General features: G+C 38.7%; 1 protein-coding gene across 1 annotated transcript in view; it reads right to left on the minus strand.

The window, feature by feature from the left end:
- LOC128657309 (gastrula zinc finger protein XlCGF26.1-like) overlaps positions 1-17,957 on the minus strand; it is a 73,531-nt gene that overhangs the window by 17,418 nt on the left and 38,156 nt on the right. Inside the window, exon 6 of the mRNA XM_053711601.1 lies at positions 13,959-14,066. Within this exon, the coding sequence (XP_053567576.1) occupies positions 13,959-14,066 (108 nt within the window). The remainder of the gene's footprint in view (positions 1-13,958; positions 14,067-17,957) is intronic.

The following is a 17,957-nucleotide window of genomic DNA, read 5'->3' on the forward strand; positions in this document are numbered from 1 at the left end:
ATATGCACAGATATCAACATGTTTTATGGCACTTTAACTATATATTTACTGTAAATATTTAACATTCCAATGTTCTGCATATAGCAGAATATGTTTTAAGTATTTTTAAATATATATTCCTATCTATCTATCTATCTATCTATCTATCTATCTATCTATCTATCTATCTATCTATCTATCTATATTTATATACACACACACACATATATATATATATACAGTGAGGCAAAAAAGTATTTAGTCAGCCACCAATTGTGCAAGTTCTCCCACTTAAGAAGATGAGAGAGGCCTGTAATTTTCATCATAGGTATACCTCAACTATGAGAGACAAAATGTGGAAACAAATCCAGACAATCACATTGTCTGATTTGGAAAGAATTTATTTGCAAATTATGGTGGAAAATAAGTATTTGGTCAATATCAAAAGTTCATCTCAATACTTTGTAATATATCCTTTGTTGGCAATGACAGAGGTCAAACGTTTTCTGTAAGTCTTCACAAGGTTGTCACACACTGTTGCTGGTATGTTGGCCCATTCCTGCATGCAGATCTCCTCTAGAGCAGTGATGTTTTGGGGCTGTCGCTGGGCAACACCGACTTTCAACTCCCTCCAAAGGTTTTCTATGAGGTTGAGATCTGGAGACTGGCTAGGCCACTCCAGGACCTTGAAATGCTTCTTACGAAGCCACTCCTTCGTTGCCCGGGTGGTGTGTTTGGGATCATTGTCATGCTGAAAGACCCAGCCATGTTTCATCTTCAATGCCCTTGCTGATGGAAGGAGGTTTGCACTCAAAATCTCACGATACATGGCCCCATTCATTCTTTCATGTACACAGATCATTCGTCCTGTTCCTTTTGCAGAGAAACAGCCCCAAAGCATGATGTTGCCACCCCCATGCTTCACAGTAGGTATGGTGTTCTTTGGTTGCAACTCAGCATTCTCTCTCTTCCAAACACGACGAGTTGTGTTTCTACCGAACAGTTCTACTTTGGTTTCATCTGACCATATGACATTCTCCCAATCCGCTTCTGGATCATCCAAATGCTCTCTAGCATACTTTAGACGGGCCCGGACATGTACTGGCTTAAGCAGGGGGACATGTCTGGCACTGCAGGATCTGAGTCCCTGGCAGCGTAGTGTGTTACTGATGGTAGCCTTTGTTACGTTGGTCCCAGCTCTATGCAGGTCATTCACTAGGTCCCCCCGTGTGGTTCTGGGATGTTTGCTCACCGTTCTTGTGATCATTTTGACCCCACGGGGTGAGATCTTGCGTGGAGCCCCAGATCGAGGGAGTTTATCAGTGGTCTTGTATTTCTTCCATTTTCGAATTATTGCTCCCACAGTTGATTTCTTCACACCAAGCTGCTTGCCTATTGCAGATTCAGTCTTCCCAACCTGGTGCAGGTCTACAATTTTGTTTCTGGTGTCCTTCGACAAGCTCTTTGGTATTCACCATAGTGGAGTTTGGAGTGTGACTGTTTGAGGTTGTGGACAGGTTGTATTTTATACTGATAAGAAGTTCAAACAGGTGCCATTAATACAGGTAATGAGTGGAGGACAGAGTAGCCTCTTAAAGAAGAAGATACAGGTCTGTGAGAGCCAGAAATCTTGCTTGTTTGTAGGTGACCAAAAACTTATTTTCCACCATAATATGCAAAGAATTTCTTTCCAAATCAATATATATACACATATACATACAGTCAGAGACCCCCAGACAGCTCCCCAACCTGTGAGACTTGCATCTGTTGAAATCACAGTCCAGGAAGGACGACCAAAAGAGGCCCTTTGAATAATCCAATGATGGTCCAACCACCAGGACAGAGAGAGTTGAATGTTCGGATTTAAGTATATCAATTGTGATATCCGAGTATAATCCCTGCACCATTGTTTCAGCATGCAAAGCTGCAGAGGTCTCATATGAAAATGAGCAAAGGGGATCGAGTCTGATGCTGTAGTCATGAGACCTAAAACTTCCATACACATAGCCACTGAAGGGAATGATCGAGACTGAAGGTTTCGACAGGCAGAAACCAATTTCATTTGTCTCTTGTCTGTTAAAGACAGAGTCATGGACACTGAATCTATCTGGAAACCTAAAAAGGTGACCCTTGTCTGAGGATTTAAGAAACTCTTTGGTAAATTGATCCTCCAACCATGTCTTTGAAGAAACAACACAAGTTGATTTGTGTGAGATTCTGCTAAATGAAAAGATTGAGCCAGTACCGAGATATCGTCCAAATAAGGAAACACCGCAATACCCTGCTCTCTGATTACAGATAGAAGGGCACCAAGAACCTTAAAACATATTCTTGGAGCTGTTGCTAGGCCAAATGGAAGAGCAACAAATTGGTAATGCTTGTCTAGAAAAGAGAATCTCAGAAACTGATAGTGGTCTGGATGAATCGGAATGTGATGATACGCATCCTGTAAGTCTATTGAGGACATGTAATGACCTTGCTGAACAAAAGGCAGGATAGTCCTTATAGTCACCATCTTGAAAGTTGGGACCCTTACAAATTGATTAAAAAACTTCAGATCCAGAACTGGTCTGAAAGAATTTTCCTTCTTCGGAACAATGAATAGATTTGAATAAAATCCCAGACCCTGTTCCAGAAGTGGAACTGGTACAATTACCCCTGAAAGCTCTAGATCTGAAACACACTTCAGAAAGCCCTGAGCTTTCACAGGATTTGTTGGAACGTGAGAGAGAAAAATCTTATTCTGAAACCTATTCGATACCCCTGAGAGACAATATTCCGAATCCAATGATTCTGAACGGAACCTGCCCAAACTTCTTGTGGATTGAGGGCTGCACCTTTATGCAGTCTTGGGGGCTGGCTTTGGTTTCTTATAAGGCTTGGATTTATTCCAACTTGAAGATGGCTTCCAATTGGAGCCAGAGTCCTTAGGGGAAGGAGTAGTTTTCTGTTCTCTATTCTGATGAAAGAAACAAAACCGATTAGAAGCTTTAGATTTACCCTTAGACTTTTTATCTTGGGGCAACAAAACACCCTCTCCCCAAGTAATAATGGAAATAATAAAATCCAACTGGGAACCAAACTAATTATTACCCTGGAATGATAGAGATAGTAACCTAGATTTAGATCCCATGTCAGCATTCCATGATTTGAGCCATAAAGCTTGATAATATAAAAAATAGCATCGCAGATAAAATGATTAGCATGTTGAAGCAAACGAACAATGCTATGCAAATCAGAATCTTATTTATTATTTCCAAGTAATAATGGAAATAATAAAATCCAACTGGGAACCAAACTAATTATTACCCTGGAATGATAGAGATAGTAACCTAGATTTAGATCCCATGTCAGCATTCCATGATTTGAGCCATAAAGCTTGATAATATAAAAAATAGCATCGCAGATAAAATGATTAGCATGTTGAAGCAAACGAACAATGCTATGCAAATCAGAATCTTTTTCCCGATGTGCTAAGCTATCCAACCAAAACGTTGATAAAGCCGCAACATCAGCCATAGAAATGGCAGGTCTGACAATATAGCCAGAATCGAAATAAGTTTTCCTTAGATAAGATTCAATTTTCCTTTCTAAAGAATCCATAAAAGAGGTACTATCTTCCATAGGAATAGTAGTATGCTTGCAAGAGCAGAAATAGCCCCATCAACCTTAGGGACTTTTCCCCAAAACACTAACTTAGCTACTGGCAAAGGATACAACTTTTTAAACCTTGAGGAAGGAACAAAAGAAGTACCAGGCTTAGACCATTCCTTAGCAATCACATCAGAAATAGCATCAGGAACAGGAAAAACCTCAGGAGTAATCACAGTAGGTTTATAGACAGAATTTAAATGTTTACTGGATTTATTATCAAGAGGTCCAGAATCTTCAATATCCAAAGTTATCAACACTTCTTTTAACAAAGAATGAATATACTCAATCTTAAAAAGATAAGTTGATTTATCAGTGTCAATGTCTGAAGTAGGATCTTCCGAATCAGAGAGATACTCATAAGCGGTGGATATATCAGTATGTTGTTGGTCATTACAAATTTCACCAGTATTATGAGAAGTTTTAAAATACCTTTTCTTTCATGTAATTAGCAAGAGTCCATGAGCTAGTGACGTATGGGATATACATTCCTACCAGGAGGGGCAAAGTTTCCCAAACCTTAAAATGCCTATAAATACACCCCTCACCACACCCACAATTCAGTTTTACAAACTTTGCCTCCGATGGAGGTGGTGAAGTAAGTTTGTGCTAGATTCTACGTTGATATGCGCTCCGCAGCAAGTTGGAGCCCGGTTTTCCTCTCAGCGTGCAGTGAATGTCAGAGGGATGTGAGGAGAGTATTGCCTATTTGAATGCAGTGATCTCCTTCTAAGGGGTCTATTTCATAGGTTCTCTGTTTTCGGTCGTAGAGATTCATCTCTTACCTCCCTTTTCAGATCGACGATATACTCTTATATATACCATTACCTCTGCTGATTCTCGTTTCAGTACTGGTTTGGCTATCTGCTATATGTAGATGAGTGTCCTGGGGTAAGTAAGTCTTATTTTCTGTGACACTCCTAGCTATGGTTGGGCACTTTGTTTATAAAGTTCTAAATATATGTATTCAAACATTTATTTGCCTTGACTCAGAATGTTCAACTTTCCTTATTTTTCAGACAGTCAGTTTCATATTTGGGATAATGCATTTTAATTTAACATTTTTTACCTTAAAATTTGACTTTTTCCCTGTGGGCTGTTAGGCTCGCGGGGGCTGAAAATGCTTCATTTTATTGCGTCATTCTTGGCGCGGACTTTTTTGGCGCAAAAATTCTATTTCCGTTTCCGGCGTCATACGTGTCGCCGGAAGTTGCGTCATTCTTTGACGTTATTTTGCGCCAAAAATGTCGGCGTTCCGGATGTGGCGTCATTTTTGGCGCCAAAAAGCATTTAGGCGCCAAATAATGTGGGCGTCTTATTTGGCGCGAAAAAATATGGGCGTCACTTTTGTCTCCTCATTATTTAAGTCTCATTTTTTATTGCTTCTGGTTGCTAGAAGCTTGTTCTTTGGCATTTTTTCCCATTCCTGAAACTGTCATTTAAGGAATTTGATCAATTTTGCTTTATATGTTGTTTTTTTCTTTTACATATTGCAAGATGTTCCACGTTGCAACTGAGTCAGAAGTTACTTCAGGAAAGTCACTGCACAGTGCTGGAGCTACCAAGCTAAGTGTATCTGCTATAAACTTTTGGTATCTGTTTCTCCAGCTGTTATTTGTATTGCATGTCATGTCAAACTTATTAATGCAGATAAAATTTCCTTTAGTACTGTTACATTACCTGTTGCTGTTCCGTCAACATCTAATTTTCAGAGTGTTCCTGATAACATAAGAGATTTTATTTTTTAAATCCATTAAGAAGGCTATGTCTGTTATTTCTCCTTCTAGTATACATAAAAGTCTTTTAAAACTTCTCTTTTTTCAGATGAATTTTTAAATGAACATCATCATTCTCATACTGATAATGGTTCTTCTGGTTCAGAGGTTTCTGTCTCAGAGGTTGATGCTGATAAATCTTTGTATTTGTTCAAGATGGAATTTATTCGTTCTTTACTTAAAGAAGTGTTATTTGCATTAGAAATAGAGGATTCTGGTCCTCTTGATTCTAAATGTAAACGTTTAAATAAGGTTTTTAAATCTCCTGTAGTTATTCCAGAAGTGTTTTATCTCCCTGATGCTATTTCTGAAGTAATTTCCAGGGAATGGAATAATTTGGGTAATTTATTTACTCCTTCTAGACGTTTAAGCAAATTATATCCTGTGCCATCTGACAGATTAGAGTTTTTTGAGACAAAAATCCCTAAGGTTATGGGGCTATCTCTACTCCTGCTAATGTACTACTATTCCTACGGCAGATAGTACTTCATTTAAGGATCCTTTAGATAGGAAAATTGAATCCTTTCTAAGAAAAGCTTAATTATGTTCAGGTAATCTTCTTAGACCTGCTATATTTTTAGCGGATGTTGCTGCAGCTTCAACTTTTTGATTAGAAGCTTTAGAGCAACAAGTAACAGATCATAATTTTATAGCATTATTATTATTCTATAACATGCTAATAATTTTATTGGTGATACCATCTTTTGATATCATTAGAGTTGATGTCAGGTATATGTCTCTAGCTATTTTAGCTAGAGAAGCTTTATGGATTAAACTTGGAATGCTGACATGTCTTCTAAGTCATCTTTGCTTTCCCTTTCTTTCCAGGGTAAATAATCATTTTAGTTCCTTTCCTTACAAGGAACAAAAGCCTGATCCTTCATCCTCAGGAGCGGTATCAGTTTGGAAACTATTTCCAGTTTGGAATATATCCAAGCCTTATAGAAACCTATAGCCAGCTCCTAAGTACCTATGAAGGTGCGGCCCTTATTCCAGCTCAGCTGGTATGGGGCAGATTACGTTTTCTTCAAAGAAATTTGGATCAATTCCGTTCTTAATCTCTGGTTTCAGAAACATTGTTTCAGAAAGGTACAGAATTGGCTTCAAGTTAAGGCCTCCTGCTAAGAGATTCTTTTCTTTCCCGTGTCCCAGTTAACACAGCAAAGGCTCAGCATTTCTGTAATGTGTTTCAGATCTAGAGTTGGCTGGAGTATTTATGCCAGTTCCAGTTCTGGAACAGGGGCTGGGGTTTTATTTTATCTCTTCATTTGTACCAAAGAAGGTCAATTCCTTCAGACCAGTTCCGGATCTGTCATTATTGAATCGTTATGTTAGGATACCAACATTCAAGATGGTTACTGTAGGACTATCCTGCCTTTTGTTTAGCAAGGGCATTATATGTCTACAATAGATTTACAGGATGTGTATCTGCATATTCCGATTCATCCAGATCACTTTTAGTGTCTGAGATTCTCTTTTTAGACAAGCATTACCAGTTTTGTGGCTCTACCGTTTGGCCTAGCCTCAGTTCCAAGAATTTTTTTCAAAGGTTCTCGGTGCCCCTTTTTTCTGTAATCAGAGAATAGGGTTTTGGTATTTCCTTATTTGGACGATATCTTGGTACTTGCTCAGTCTTCTCATTTTCGAAGAATCTCATACGAATCGACTTGTGTTGTTTCTTCAATTTCATGGTTGGAGGATCAATTTACCATTCAGTTCATTGATTCCTCAGACAAGGGTAACCTTTTTAGGTTTCTAGATAAATTCAGTGTCTATGACTCTGTCCTTGTCAGACAAGAGAAGTTTAACATTGATATCAGCTTGTCAAAACCTTCAGTCACAATCATTCCCTTTGGTAGCCTTATGCATGGAAATGTTGGGTCTTAGGACTGCCACATCAGATGCGATCTCCTTTGCTCGTTTTCACATGCGACCTCTTCAGCTCTGTATGCTGACCCAATGGTGCAGGGATTACTCAAAGATATCTCAATTAATATCTTTAAACCGATTTTACAACACTCTCTGACATGGTGGACAGATCACCATCGTTTAGTTCAGGGGGCTTCTTTGTTCTTCCGACCTGGACTATAATCTCAACAGATGCAAGTCTTACAGGTTGGGGAGCTGTGTGGGGGTATCTGACGGCACAAGGGGTTTGGGAATCTCAGGAGGTGAGATTTCCGATCAATATTTTGGAACTCCGTGCAATTTTCAGAGCTCTTCAGTCTTGGCCTCTTCTCAAGAGAGAGTTGTTCATTTGTTTTCAGATAGACAATGTCACAACTGTGGCATACATCAATCATCAAGGAGGGACTCACAGTCCTCTGGCTATGAAAGAAGTATCTCGAATTTTGGTTTGGGTGGAATCCAGCTCCTGTCTAATCTCTGCGGTTCATATCCCAGGTATGGACAATTGGAAAGCGGATTATCTCAGTCGCCAAACGTTGCATCCGGGCGAATGGTCTCTTCACCCAGAGGTATTTCTTCAGATTGTTCAAATGTGGGAACTTCCAGAAATAGATCTGATGGCTTCTCATCTAAACAAGAAACTTCCCAGGTATCTGTCCAGATCCCGGGATCCTCAGGCGGAGGCAGTGGATGCTTTATCACTTCCTTGGAAGTATCATCCTGCCTATATCTTTCCGCCTCTAGTTCTTCTTCCAAGAGTAATCTCCAAGATTCTGAAGGAATGCTCGTTTGTTCTGCTGGTAGCTCCGGCATGGCCTCACAGGTTTTGGTATGCGGATCTTGTCCGGATGGCCTCTTGCCAACCGTGGACTCTTCCGTTAAGACCAGACCTTTTGTCTCAAGGTCCTTTTTTCCATCAGGATCTGAAATCCTTAAATTTAAAGGTATGGAGATTGAACGCTTGATTCTTGGTCAAAGAGGTTTCTCTGACTCTGTGATTAATACTATGTTACAGGCTCGTAAAACTGTATCCAGAGAGATATATTATAGAGTCTGGAAGACCTATATTTCTTGGTGTCTTTCTCATCATTTTTCTTGGCATTCTTTTAGAATACCGAGAATATTACAGTTTCTTCAGGATGGTTTAGATAAGGGTTTGTCCGCAAGTTCCTTGAAAGGTCAAATCTCTGCTCTTTCTGTTCTTTTTCACAGACAGATTGCTATTCTTCCTGATATTCATTGTTTTGTACAAGCTTTGGTTCGTATAAAGCCTGTCATTAAGTCAATTTCTCCTCCTTGGAGTTTGAATTTGGTTCTGGGGGCTCTTCAAGCTCCTCCATTTGAACCTATGCATTCATTGGATATTAAATTACTTTCTTGGAAAGTTTTGTTCCTTTTGGCCATCTCTTCTGCCAGAAGAGTTTCTGAATTATCTGCTCTTTCTTGTGAGTCTCCTTTTCTGATTTTTCATCAGGATAAGGCGGTGTTGCGAACTTCTTTTGAATTTTTACCTAAGTTGTGAATTCCAACAACATTAGTAGAGACATTGTGGTTCCTTCATTATGTCTTAATCCTAAGAATTCTAAGGAGAAATCGTTGCATTCTTTGGATGTTATTAGAGCTTTGAAATATTATGTTGAAGCTACTAAGTCTTTCCGAAAGACTTCAAGTTTATTTGTTATCTTTTCCGGTTTTAGAAAGGCCAGAAAACTTCTGCCATTTCTTTGGCATCTTGGTTGAAATCTTTAATTCATCTTGCCTATGTTGAGTCGGGTAAGACTCCGCCTCATAGGATTACAGCTCATTCTACTAGGTCAGTTTCTACTTCCTGGGCGTTTAGGAATGAAGCTTCGGTTGATCATATTTGCAAAGCGGCAACTTGGTCCTCTTTGCATACTTTTACCAAATTCTACCATTTTGTTGTATTTTCTTCTTCTGAAGCAGTTTTTGGTAGAAAAGTACTTCAGGCAGCGTTTTCAGTTTGAATCTTCTGCTTATGTTTTTTCATTAAACTTTATTTTGGGTGTGGATTATTTTCAGCAGGAATTGGCTGTCTTTATTTTATCCCTCCCTCTCTAGTGACTCTTGTGTGGAAAGATCCACATCTTGGGTAGTCATTATCCCATACGTCACTAGCTCATGGACTCTTGCTAATTACATGAAAGAAAACATAATTTATGTAAGAACTTACCTGATAAATTCATTTCTTTCATATTAGCAAGAGTCCATGAGGCCCGCCCTTTTTTTGTGGTGGTTATGATTTTTTTGTATAAAGCACAATTATTCCAATTCCTTATTTTATATGCTTTCACACTTTTTTCTTATCACCCCACTTCTTGGCTATTCGTTAAACTGAATTGTGGGTGTGGTGAGGGGTGTATTTATAGGCATTTTAAGGTTTGGGAAACTTTGCCCCTCCTGGTAGGAATGTATATCCCATACGTCACTAGCTCATGGACTCTTGCTAATATGAAAGAAATGAATTTATCAGGTAAGTTCTTACATAAATTATGTTTTACGTTTATTTGAAGGCGGTATAGCAGCCATAGCCTTCTGTATTGCATCAGCAATATAATTTTTCATATCAACAGGGATATCATGTACTTTAGATGTTGAAGGAACAACAGATACTGTACTAGCACTAATAGAAACCTTTTCTGCATGCAAAAGCTTATCATGACAACTGTTACATATTACAGCTGGAGATATAATCTCCACTAGGTTACAACAGATACACTTAGCTTTGGTAAAACTGTGTTCAGGCAGCATGGTTCCTACAGCAGCTTCTGAGACAGGATCAGATTGAGACATCTTGTAAAATGTAAAAGAAATAATAACATTTAAACAGAAATATCTTATTTCCACATATAGCAGTTTCAGGAATGGGAAAAAATGCAAATGCTAAAATTGACAAAAAAACAAATAGCATAGCCCTCTGAGTATAAAGAAGGCAAGGAGCATATAGGAAGTGGGGTAAAATAAAATTGTGGGGTTTTTTTGGCGCCAAGAATGACCCACAGCGCAAAAGGAAGTTGAAAAAAAATTTTTGGCCGCCAACAAACATCCCGGAAATGGCGCAACTCACGTCATAACAAACACAATATCGCGCCAAACAACCTTGCGTCAACTAAGACGCAGGAAATGACGAACTAGCGACATTACAGACGCACATTCACGTCAAAAAATTCTCGCGCTAAGAATGACGCAATAAATAACAGCATTTTGTGCCCTCGCGTGCCTAATTTGCCCGCAAGTTTTTCAAAAGAAAAAACAAGTCAAATTGTAAAAAAGACTATACCCCAGGTAAAACAAACTTCCTAAAACATGATTCCCATAACAAAATTGCCAGATTGCAAAGGGAAATATACATAGACCTGACTCATGACAAATATAAGTAAAATACATATACAGTATTTAAAACTTAATATTAATACATAAAGCGCCAAACCATAGCTGAGAGTGTCTTAAATAATGATACATACTTACCGAAAGACACCCATCCACATATAGCAGATAGCCAAACCAGTACTGAAAACTATCAGCAGAGGTAATGGTATATAAGAGTATATCGTCAATCTGAAAAGGGAGGTAGGAGATGAATCTCTACGACCGATAACAGAGGACCCTTGAAAAGATTCCCCCGCAAGGGAAACCATAAAATCAATAGGCGATACTCTCTTCACATCCCTCTGACAAACACTGTACTCTAAGAGGAATTGGGCTTCAGAATGCTTAGAAGCACTTATCATAGAAGAAATCATAAAAATCAAGCCTCCATAGGAGGCAAAGTTTGTAAAACTGAATTGTGGGTGTGGTGAGGGGTGTATTTATAGTCCTTTTGCGGTTTGGGAAACTTTGCCCCTCCTGGTAGGATTGTATATCCCATACGTCACTAGCTCATGGACTCTTGCCAATTACATGAAAGAAAAAGTGTCCTTAAAAAGGAAATAATTCTGATACAGAATGTCAAGAAGTTCTATGAGGAAACTGAATTGATCCACATTGTAGATACCTTCAGGTTCTCATAGAACTTCTTGACATTATGTATCAGAATTATTTCCTTTTTAAGAACACTTTTTTCCAACAAAAACAGGGAACTGCTATGGGCTCCAATGTCGCCCCCACATATGCCAATATATTCATGGGCAGCTGCGAGGAGCAGTTTGTGTATCCTCATAAGCTGTTCATGCTCTATGGTGCCTCCTGGTGGAGATACATAGATGATATTTTTGGTGTATGGAGGGGCGACATTGAGAGCCTATTAGCATTTGCTGATGACTTGAATAGATCAGTTTTTGGATTAAAATTTACACTGAAGGCCAGTGAAGTCTCTGTCAACTTTTTAGATACAGTAGTCTATAAAGAAAAAGGTTTCCTTAAGACTGACATATATACTAAGCCAACAGATAGAAATAGTGTCCTTAGGTACGATAGCCATCATTCTCCTAATGTCTTTAGAGCACTACCAAAAAGTCAGTTGTTACGGGTAAAGAAGTTAGTTAGAGATCATAAACTATGCAATGAAAGATTAGAAGAAATGGGCAATAAGTTTAAGAGAAGGGGTTACCCCAATTATTTAATAGACAAATAGAAACAAGACGTTATGTCCCAAAAGGTTCCTGAACAGAAAAGGGCAAATAAAGAAGAGAGGTTGATTTTTATAAGCAAATACAACTATATGAGTAATAAAATTAACCGTATTCTTAGAAGACATTGGCATATTTTGAAATATCTTAATCCACTAGTTAGAGCCTTTGATAATCCCCCTATGCCAGCATACAAACGGAATAAAAACATGAAAGACTATTTAGTCCAAGCTGATATAGGCAGTGATAAAATAAATATACAGAGGACCATAGGTCCAGGCCAGACAGGCTGTTATCCATGCCTAAATTGCAGCAATTGCAATTCCATGATAAAGGGGCGAATTCTTTCACCACCCCACACAAGATACAAAATATAGGATTAAACAATATCTAACATGTAGATCTAAATTCATAATATATCTCATTAAATGTCCGTGTGGTTATAATTATATTGGTGAGTCATGCAGAGAGGCTAGAGAGTGGATTACACAGCATAAATCTAACATAAGATGTATAAATAAGGATGCCCATGTCTCCTCACACTTTATAGAAGCAGGCCATAACATAAGCCAAGTACGCTTCAAGATTATTGAAAGAGTAGATGCCCCTAGGAGGGGTGGTGATAGAGAATTTCTCCTTAAAGTTAGGGAAATGTTCTGGATCAACAAGCTGCAAACCTTGAAACCAAAGGGCCTTAATAAAGACTTTGATTGGTCACTCTTTAGATGAATATCTTATCTATGGGTAACATAAATTGGCATAAAACTGTTTATGATGTTGGTATAAGTTAAAAATTGATACAAAAGTGTCTATGATATCTGTATAGACTGCTTGCATTAACATTTTCTGTATTTACATTCCTGTCCATACGATTGCTGCAATTTTGGTGTTTGCTCCGTCTCTGATACTTGTTCTAATTATGATTGTATTTGATTTTTCAAATGCAGCTTCTCATTTTTTAATCCTATGCATAGTGACTATATGTATATGTTTTAATTGTAATTTTTGCAATTTAGTACCATCTTTAGAAATGTTTAAAAATTTACACTAGATGGCGCTGTGTTGTAATTAAAGGAATAGTCTAGTCAAAAATAAACTGTCATGATTAAGATAGAGCATGCAATTTTAAGCAACTTTCTAATTTACTCCTATTATCAATTTTTCTTTGTTTCTTTATTTTAAAAAGCTGAAATGTAAGTTTAGAAGCCGGCCCATTTTTGGTTCAGCACCTGAGTAGCGCTTGCTGATTAGATGGCTACATTTACACACTAATCAGCAAGCGCTATCCAGGTGCTGAACCAAAAATAGGCCGGCTTCTAAGCTTACATTCCAGCTTTTTAAAATAAAGATACAAAGAGAATGAAGAAAAATTGATAATAGGAGTAAATTAGAAAGTTGCTTAAAATTGCATGCTCTATCTGAATCATGGAAGTTTAATTTTGACTATACTATCCCTTTAATGTGTAATTGATTTACACCTGTGTATTTGTATAAAGGTAGTCTCTCTGTATATTCAGGTAGACATGACTAAGGCCCTAATGAGGGTCTGAAACTTTGTTTTTGTGGACCATAGCACAATAAAGGTCTTTTTACATTAATCTGCCTAGGCTGGAGTACCCTTTTTTGTAGATTAATTGATTGTTTGCTTGCTGTTCCCTATCTTTTGTTTATTCGTCATGTGTTACCATGGTTATCATCTGTCAAAATAGTGTAACACTTCACTTCTTCTTAGTGTGATTAACTAAATATAATGGAACCCCCATATCAATTTTTTAAAAGGAATAGCGATGCAAATATGTGGGTATATTTTGAGTGTATCTACGGTACTTGTGATGTACATATCCTGTCTGTGCAATACTGAACCATATAACTCACGTATCAAAACAGTGAAAGAAAAACTCTTTCTGCTACACATGTAGCAATAATATATATTAGTGTAATAGTAACCAGGTATTGTGTGTTTTATTGGAAAGAGATGATGGCTAAAACATGTCTTCCTTTCCTGTAATAAAAACCTCCCTGTACCTAGTGGTGCAGATAATCATACACGTGCACTCACCTGTACTGATATTGTCACTGATTTCCTGCTTCACAGCTTCACGCTGACTCTTTACATACAGATCATTTGTTTGTTCAGCATTAATTGTGACTTCAGTCTTAACATCACCTGCATAGATCATAGAAATATGGTTACATTTTTAAAACTGCAAGGAAGTTGTACTATTAGATGCACACAAACACGCACATGTGATCTTCATATCTCACACACATAGACTCAATCGTACCCTGCATCCCTCAGACACATCCCACACGTACACTCATCTGTACCCTATATCCCTCAGACACATCACATACGTACACTCATCTGTACCCTGTATCCCTCAGACACATCACACACGTACACTCATCTGTACCCTGTATCCCTCAGACACATCACACACGTGCACTCATCTGTACCCTGCATCCCTCAGACACATCACACACGTACACTCACCTGTACCCTGTATCCCTCAGACACATCACAAATGTACACTCACCTGTGCCCTGTATCCCTCAGACACATCACACACGTACACTCACCTGTACCCTGTATCCCTCAGACACATCACACACGTACACTCACCTGTGCCTTGTATCCCTCAGACACATCACACACGTACACTCATCTGTACCCTGCATCCCTCAGACACATCACACATGTACACTCACCTGTACCCTGTATCCCTCAGGCACATCACACATGTACACTCACCTGTGCCCTGTATCCCTCAGGCACATCACACACGTACACTCACCTGTGCCCTGTATCCCTCAGACACATCACACATGTACACTCACCTGTGCCCTGTATCCCTCAGACACATCACACATGTACACTCACCTGTGCCCTGTATCCCTCAGACACATCACATACGTACACTCACCTGTGCCCTGTATCCCTCAGATACATCACACATGTACACTCACCTGTACCCTGTATCCCTCAGACACATCACACACGTACACTCACCTGTGCCATGTACCCCTCAGACACATCACACATGTACACTCACCTGTGCCCTGTATCCCTCAGACACATCACACATATACACTCACCTGTACCCTGTATCCCTCAGACACATCACACATGTACACTCACCTGTGCCCTGTATCTCTCAGGCACATCACACATGTACACTCACCTGTGCCTTGTATCCCTCAGACACATCACACATGTACACTCACCCGTGCCCTGTATCCCTCAGACACATCACACATGTACACTCACCTGTGCCTTGTATCCCTCAGACACATCACACATGTACACTCACCTGTGCCCTGTATCCCTCAGACACATCACACATGTACACTCACCTGTGCCCTGTATCCCTCAGACACATCACACATGTACACTCACCTGTACCCTGTATCCCTCAGACACATCACACACATACACTCACCTGTGCCCTGTATCCCTCAGACACATCACACATGTACACTCATCTGTACCCTGTATCCCTCATACACATCACATATGTACACTCACCTGTGTCCTGTATCCCTCAGACACATCACACACATGCATTCATCTGTACCCTGCATCCCTCAGACACATCACACACGCCAAGCAAGTGAGGTAAAAATACGGAATAAGAGCCAAAAAATAAGTAGAGGAAAAAAGATGTGCTCAAAAAATAAATTAACCCTAGAAAATATAGGGTGGGGTCTCGTGGATTCTACCCACCATGAACGAAAAGAGTTTATTAGGTAATCATAAATTATGTTTTCTTTCATACAGGTGGGGAGTCCACAATCCTTTACTATTGAGAACTAATGCCCAAGCTGTGGAGTCCACTAGTAATAACATAAAGGGGTAGTAACATACAGAAAGGTATTTAAAAAAAAAAAAATTCACTGAGAAATTAAATCCCCAATATTATTTTTTTTTAATGCAGTTAAAATAAGTCAAACAGGCAAACAAAAAATTTAAACGGACAACTGTCTGAAGAACCTCCCTACCAAAGGCTGCTTCAGGAGAAGAACAAACATAAAAATGGTAGCATTTAGTAAAAGTATGCAAAGAAGACCAAGTAGCTGCCTTGCAAAATTGATCAACTGAAGCCTCATTCTTGGCAACTGACCAAGTAGAATAAGCAGTAATCTGCTGCAGTGGATGCTGACCTGCCTCCAAATAAGCTTTATGAACCAAAAGTTTTAACCAAGTGACTTAAGAAACAGCAGAGGCCTTATGACCCTTCCAAGGAACAGAAAAAAGAACGAACAAACTGGAAGTTTGTCTAAAATCATTAGTAGCATCAAAGTAATATTTCAATGCCCTAACAACATCCAATTAATGCATAGATCTCTCAGAAGCATCCTTAGGATTAGGACACAAAGAAGGAACAACAATATCTATGTTAATGTTGTCTGAAGAAGCAACCTTAGGCAAAAAATTACATGACGTCCGTAAAACATCCTTACTCTGATGAAAAATAAGATAAGGATGTTCACAAGAAAATGGTGTTCACAAGAAAAAGCAGATGATAACTCAGAAACTCTTCTAGCAGATGGAATAGCCCAGTGATTTTTAACCTTTTTTTTGCCGTGGCACACTTTTTTACATTAAAAAATCCTGTGGCACACCACCATCCCAAAATTTTAAAAAAATCACACATTGTAGCCTAATACAGCATATATATATACACATACACACAAACACACACATACTGTATGTATTGTGCTGTTATGCCATGCCTCCTACAAACTACCCCTGCACTGGGAGTAAAAAACAAGCAAAGTTTAAAAAATATGTCACACTGTTGTCAGTCTGCCGTGGCACACCTGAGGATCTTTCACGGCACACTAGTGTGCCACGGCACACTGGTTGAAAAACACTGGAATAGCCAAACCAAATAACACTTTACAAGAGAGTATCTTAATGTCCACTTTATGCATGGGTTCAAAAGGAGAAGCCGGTAAAACCCGTAAAGGACCACTCAATACAGTACAATTGCATAATTTACAAGTGCTTAATAAAAAGACAATGCTTTAACACTTACTCTGAATTTCAAATAAGCAGTGGATTTTTTTTGGTTGAGATTCCATGGAGGAGAATAAGAAATCTTTCTGTGGAACAAAACTGAAAGAGCAGAAATCTGCCCCTTCAGATTACTGGCAGAAGGACCATATCTAGACCATCCGGCAAAAATGGCAGAATCCTAGGAACACTTAAAGAATGCCAGCAAAAAACATGATTGCTAAACCGTGAAATAAAGGCCTTCCAGACCTTGTGATACGTTTCACTGAATCGCGGTTTCAATCACAGAATCAGAGAAACCCCTATGTCTAAGGACTATGCATTCTATTTCCATGCCATCAAGTTCAGAGACTTGAGACCCCGATGGAAAAACAGAGATAGGAGGTCTGAACACAGAGGAAAGGGCCAAGAGGGCAACTTGAAATCTGAACCAGATTTTCTAGCCTTATACTGGCAATCACTCTGGGAAGAAGAACCAGAGGAGGAAATGGATAATCAGGCTAAAAAGACCAAGGAACTACTAGAGCACCCACTAAATCCCTATCTGGAAAGTTGTTTTTTTGTTTTGTTTTTGAAAATGTTAATCTTTATTGAGAAAGATAACAATACAAAACATGTTGGAGTTTCAAACATGAAAAGAGTAACAAAAGAGTATGTATGTTCAATAGATTTACAAGAGGTCATATCTAATGATATTAACAGTAAAGTCGTAAACAATTGCTTACATTTATATCATATACAATGTAGAAAGAAAATATAAAAAATGAAAATGGAATAAGATGAACAAGGTGCGGGTCTCTTCATCTTGTATACAAATAGGTTTTATGGTAATGATCTAGTATAATTCTCCCATATGAGAATGTGGACATGTTGACATTTTTGCATTTCAATGCAAAGTTTCTAAAAGAACGAATAACAGAATGTTATAAACAGTGATAGTCTACCTCTTTCTAGTTCTGCCTCTTTTCAAAAGGTTTGTGGTTATTTTGCTAATTATAAAAATGTGATCTGCTGCTTAAAAATTGGACATACATTTGTGTT

The sequence above is a fragment of the Bombina bombina genome, chromosome 4 (genome assembly GCF_027579735.1).
Source record: "Bombina bombina isolate aBomBom1 chromosome 4, aBomBom1.pri, whole genome shotgun sequence".
Lineage (NCBI taxonomy): Eukaryota > Metazoa > Chordata > Amphibia > Anura > Bombinatoridae > Bombina > Bombina bombina.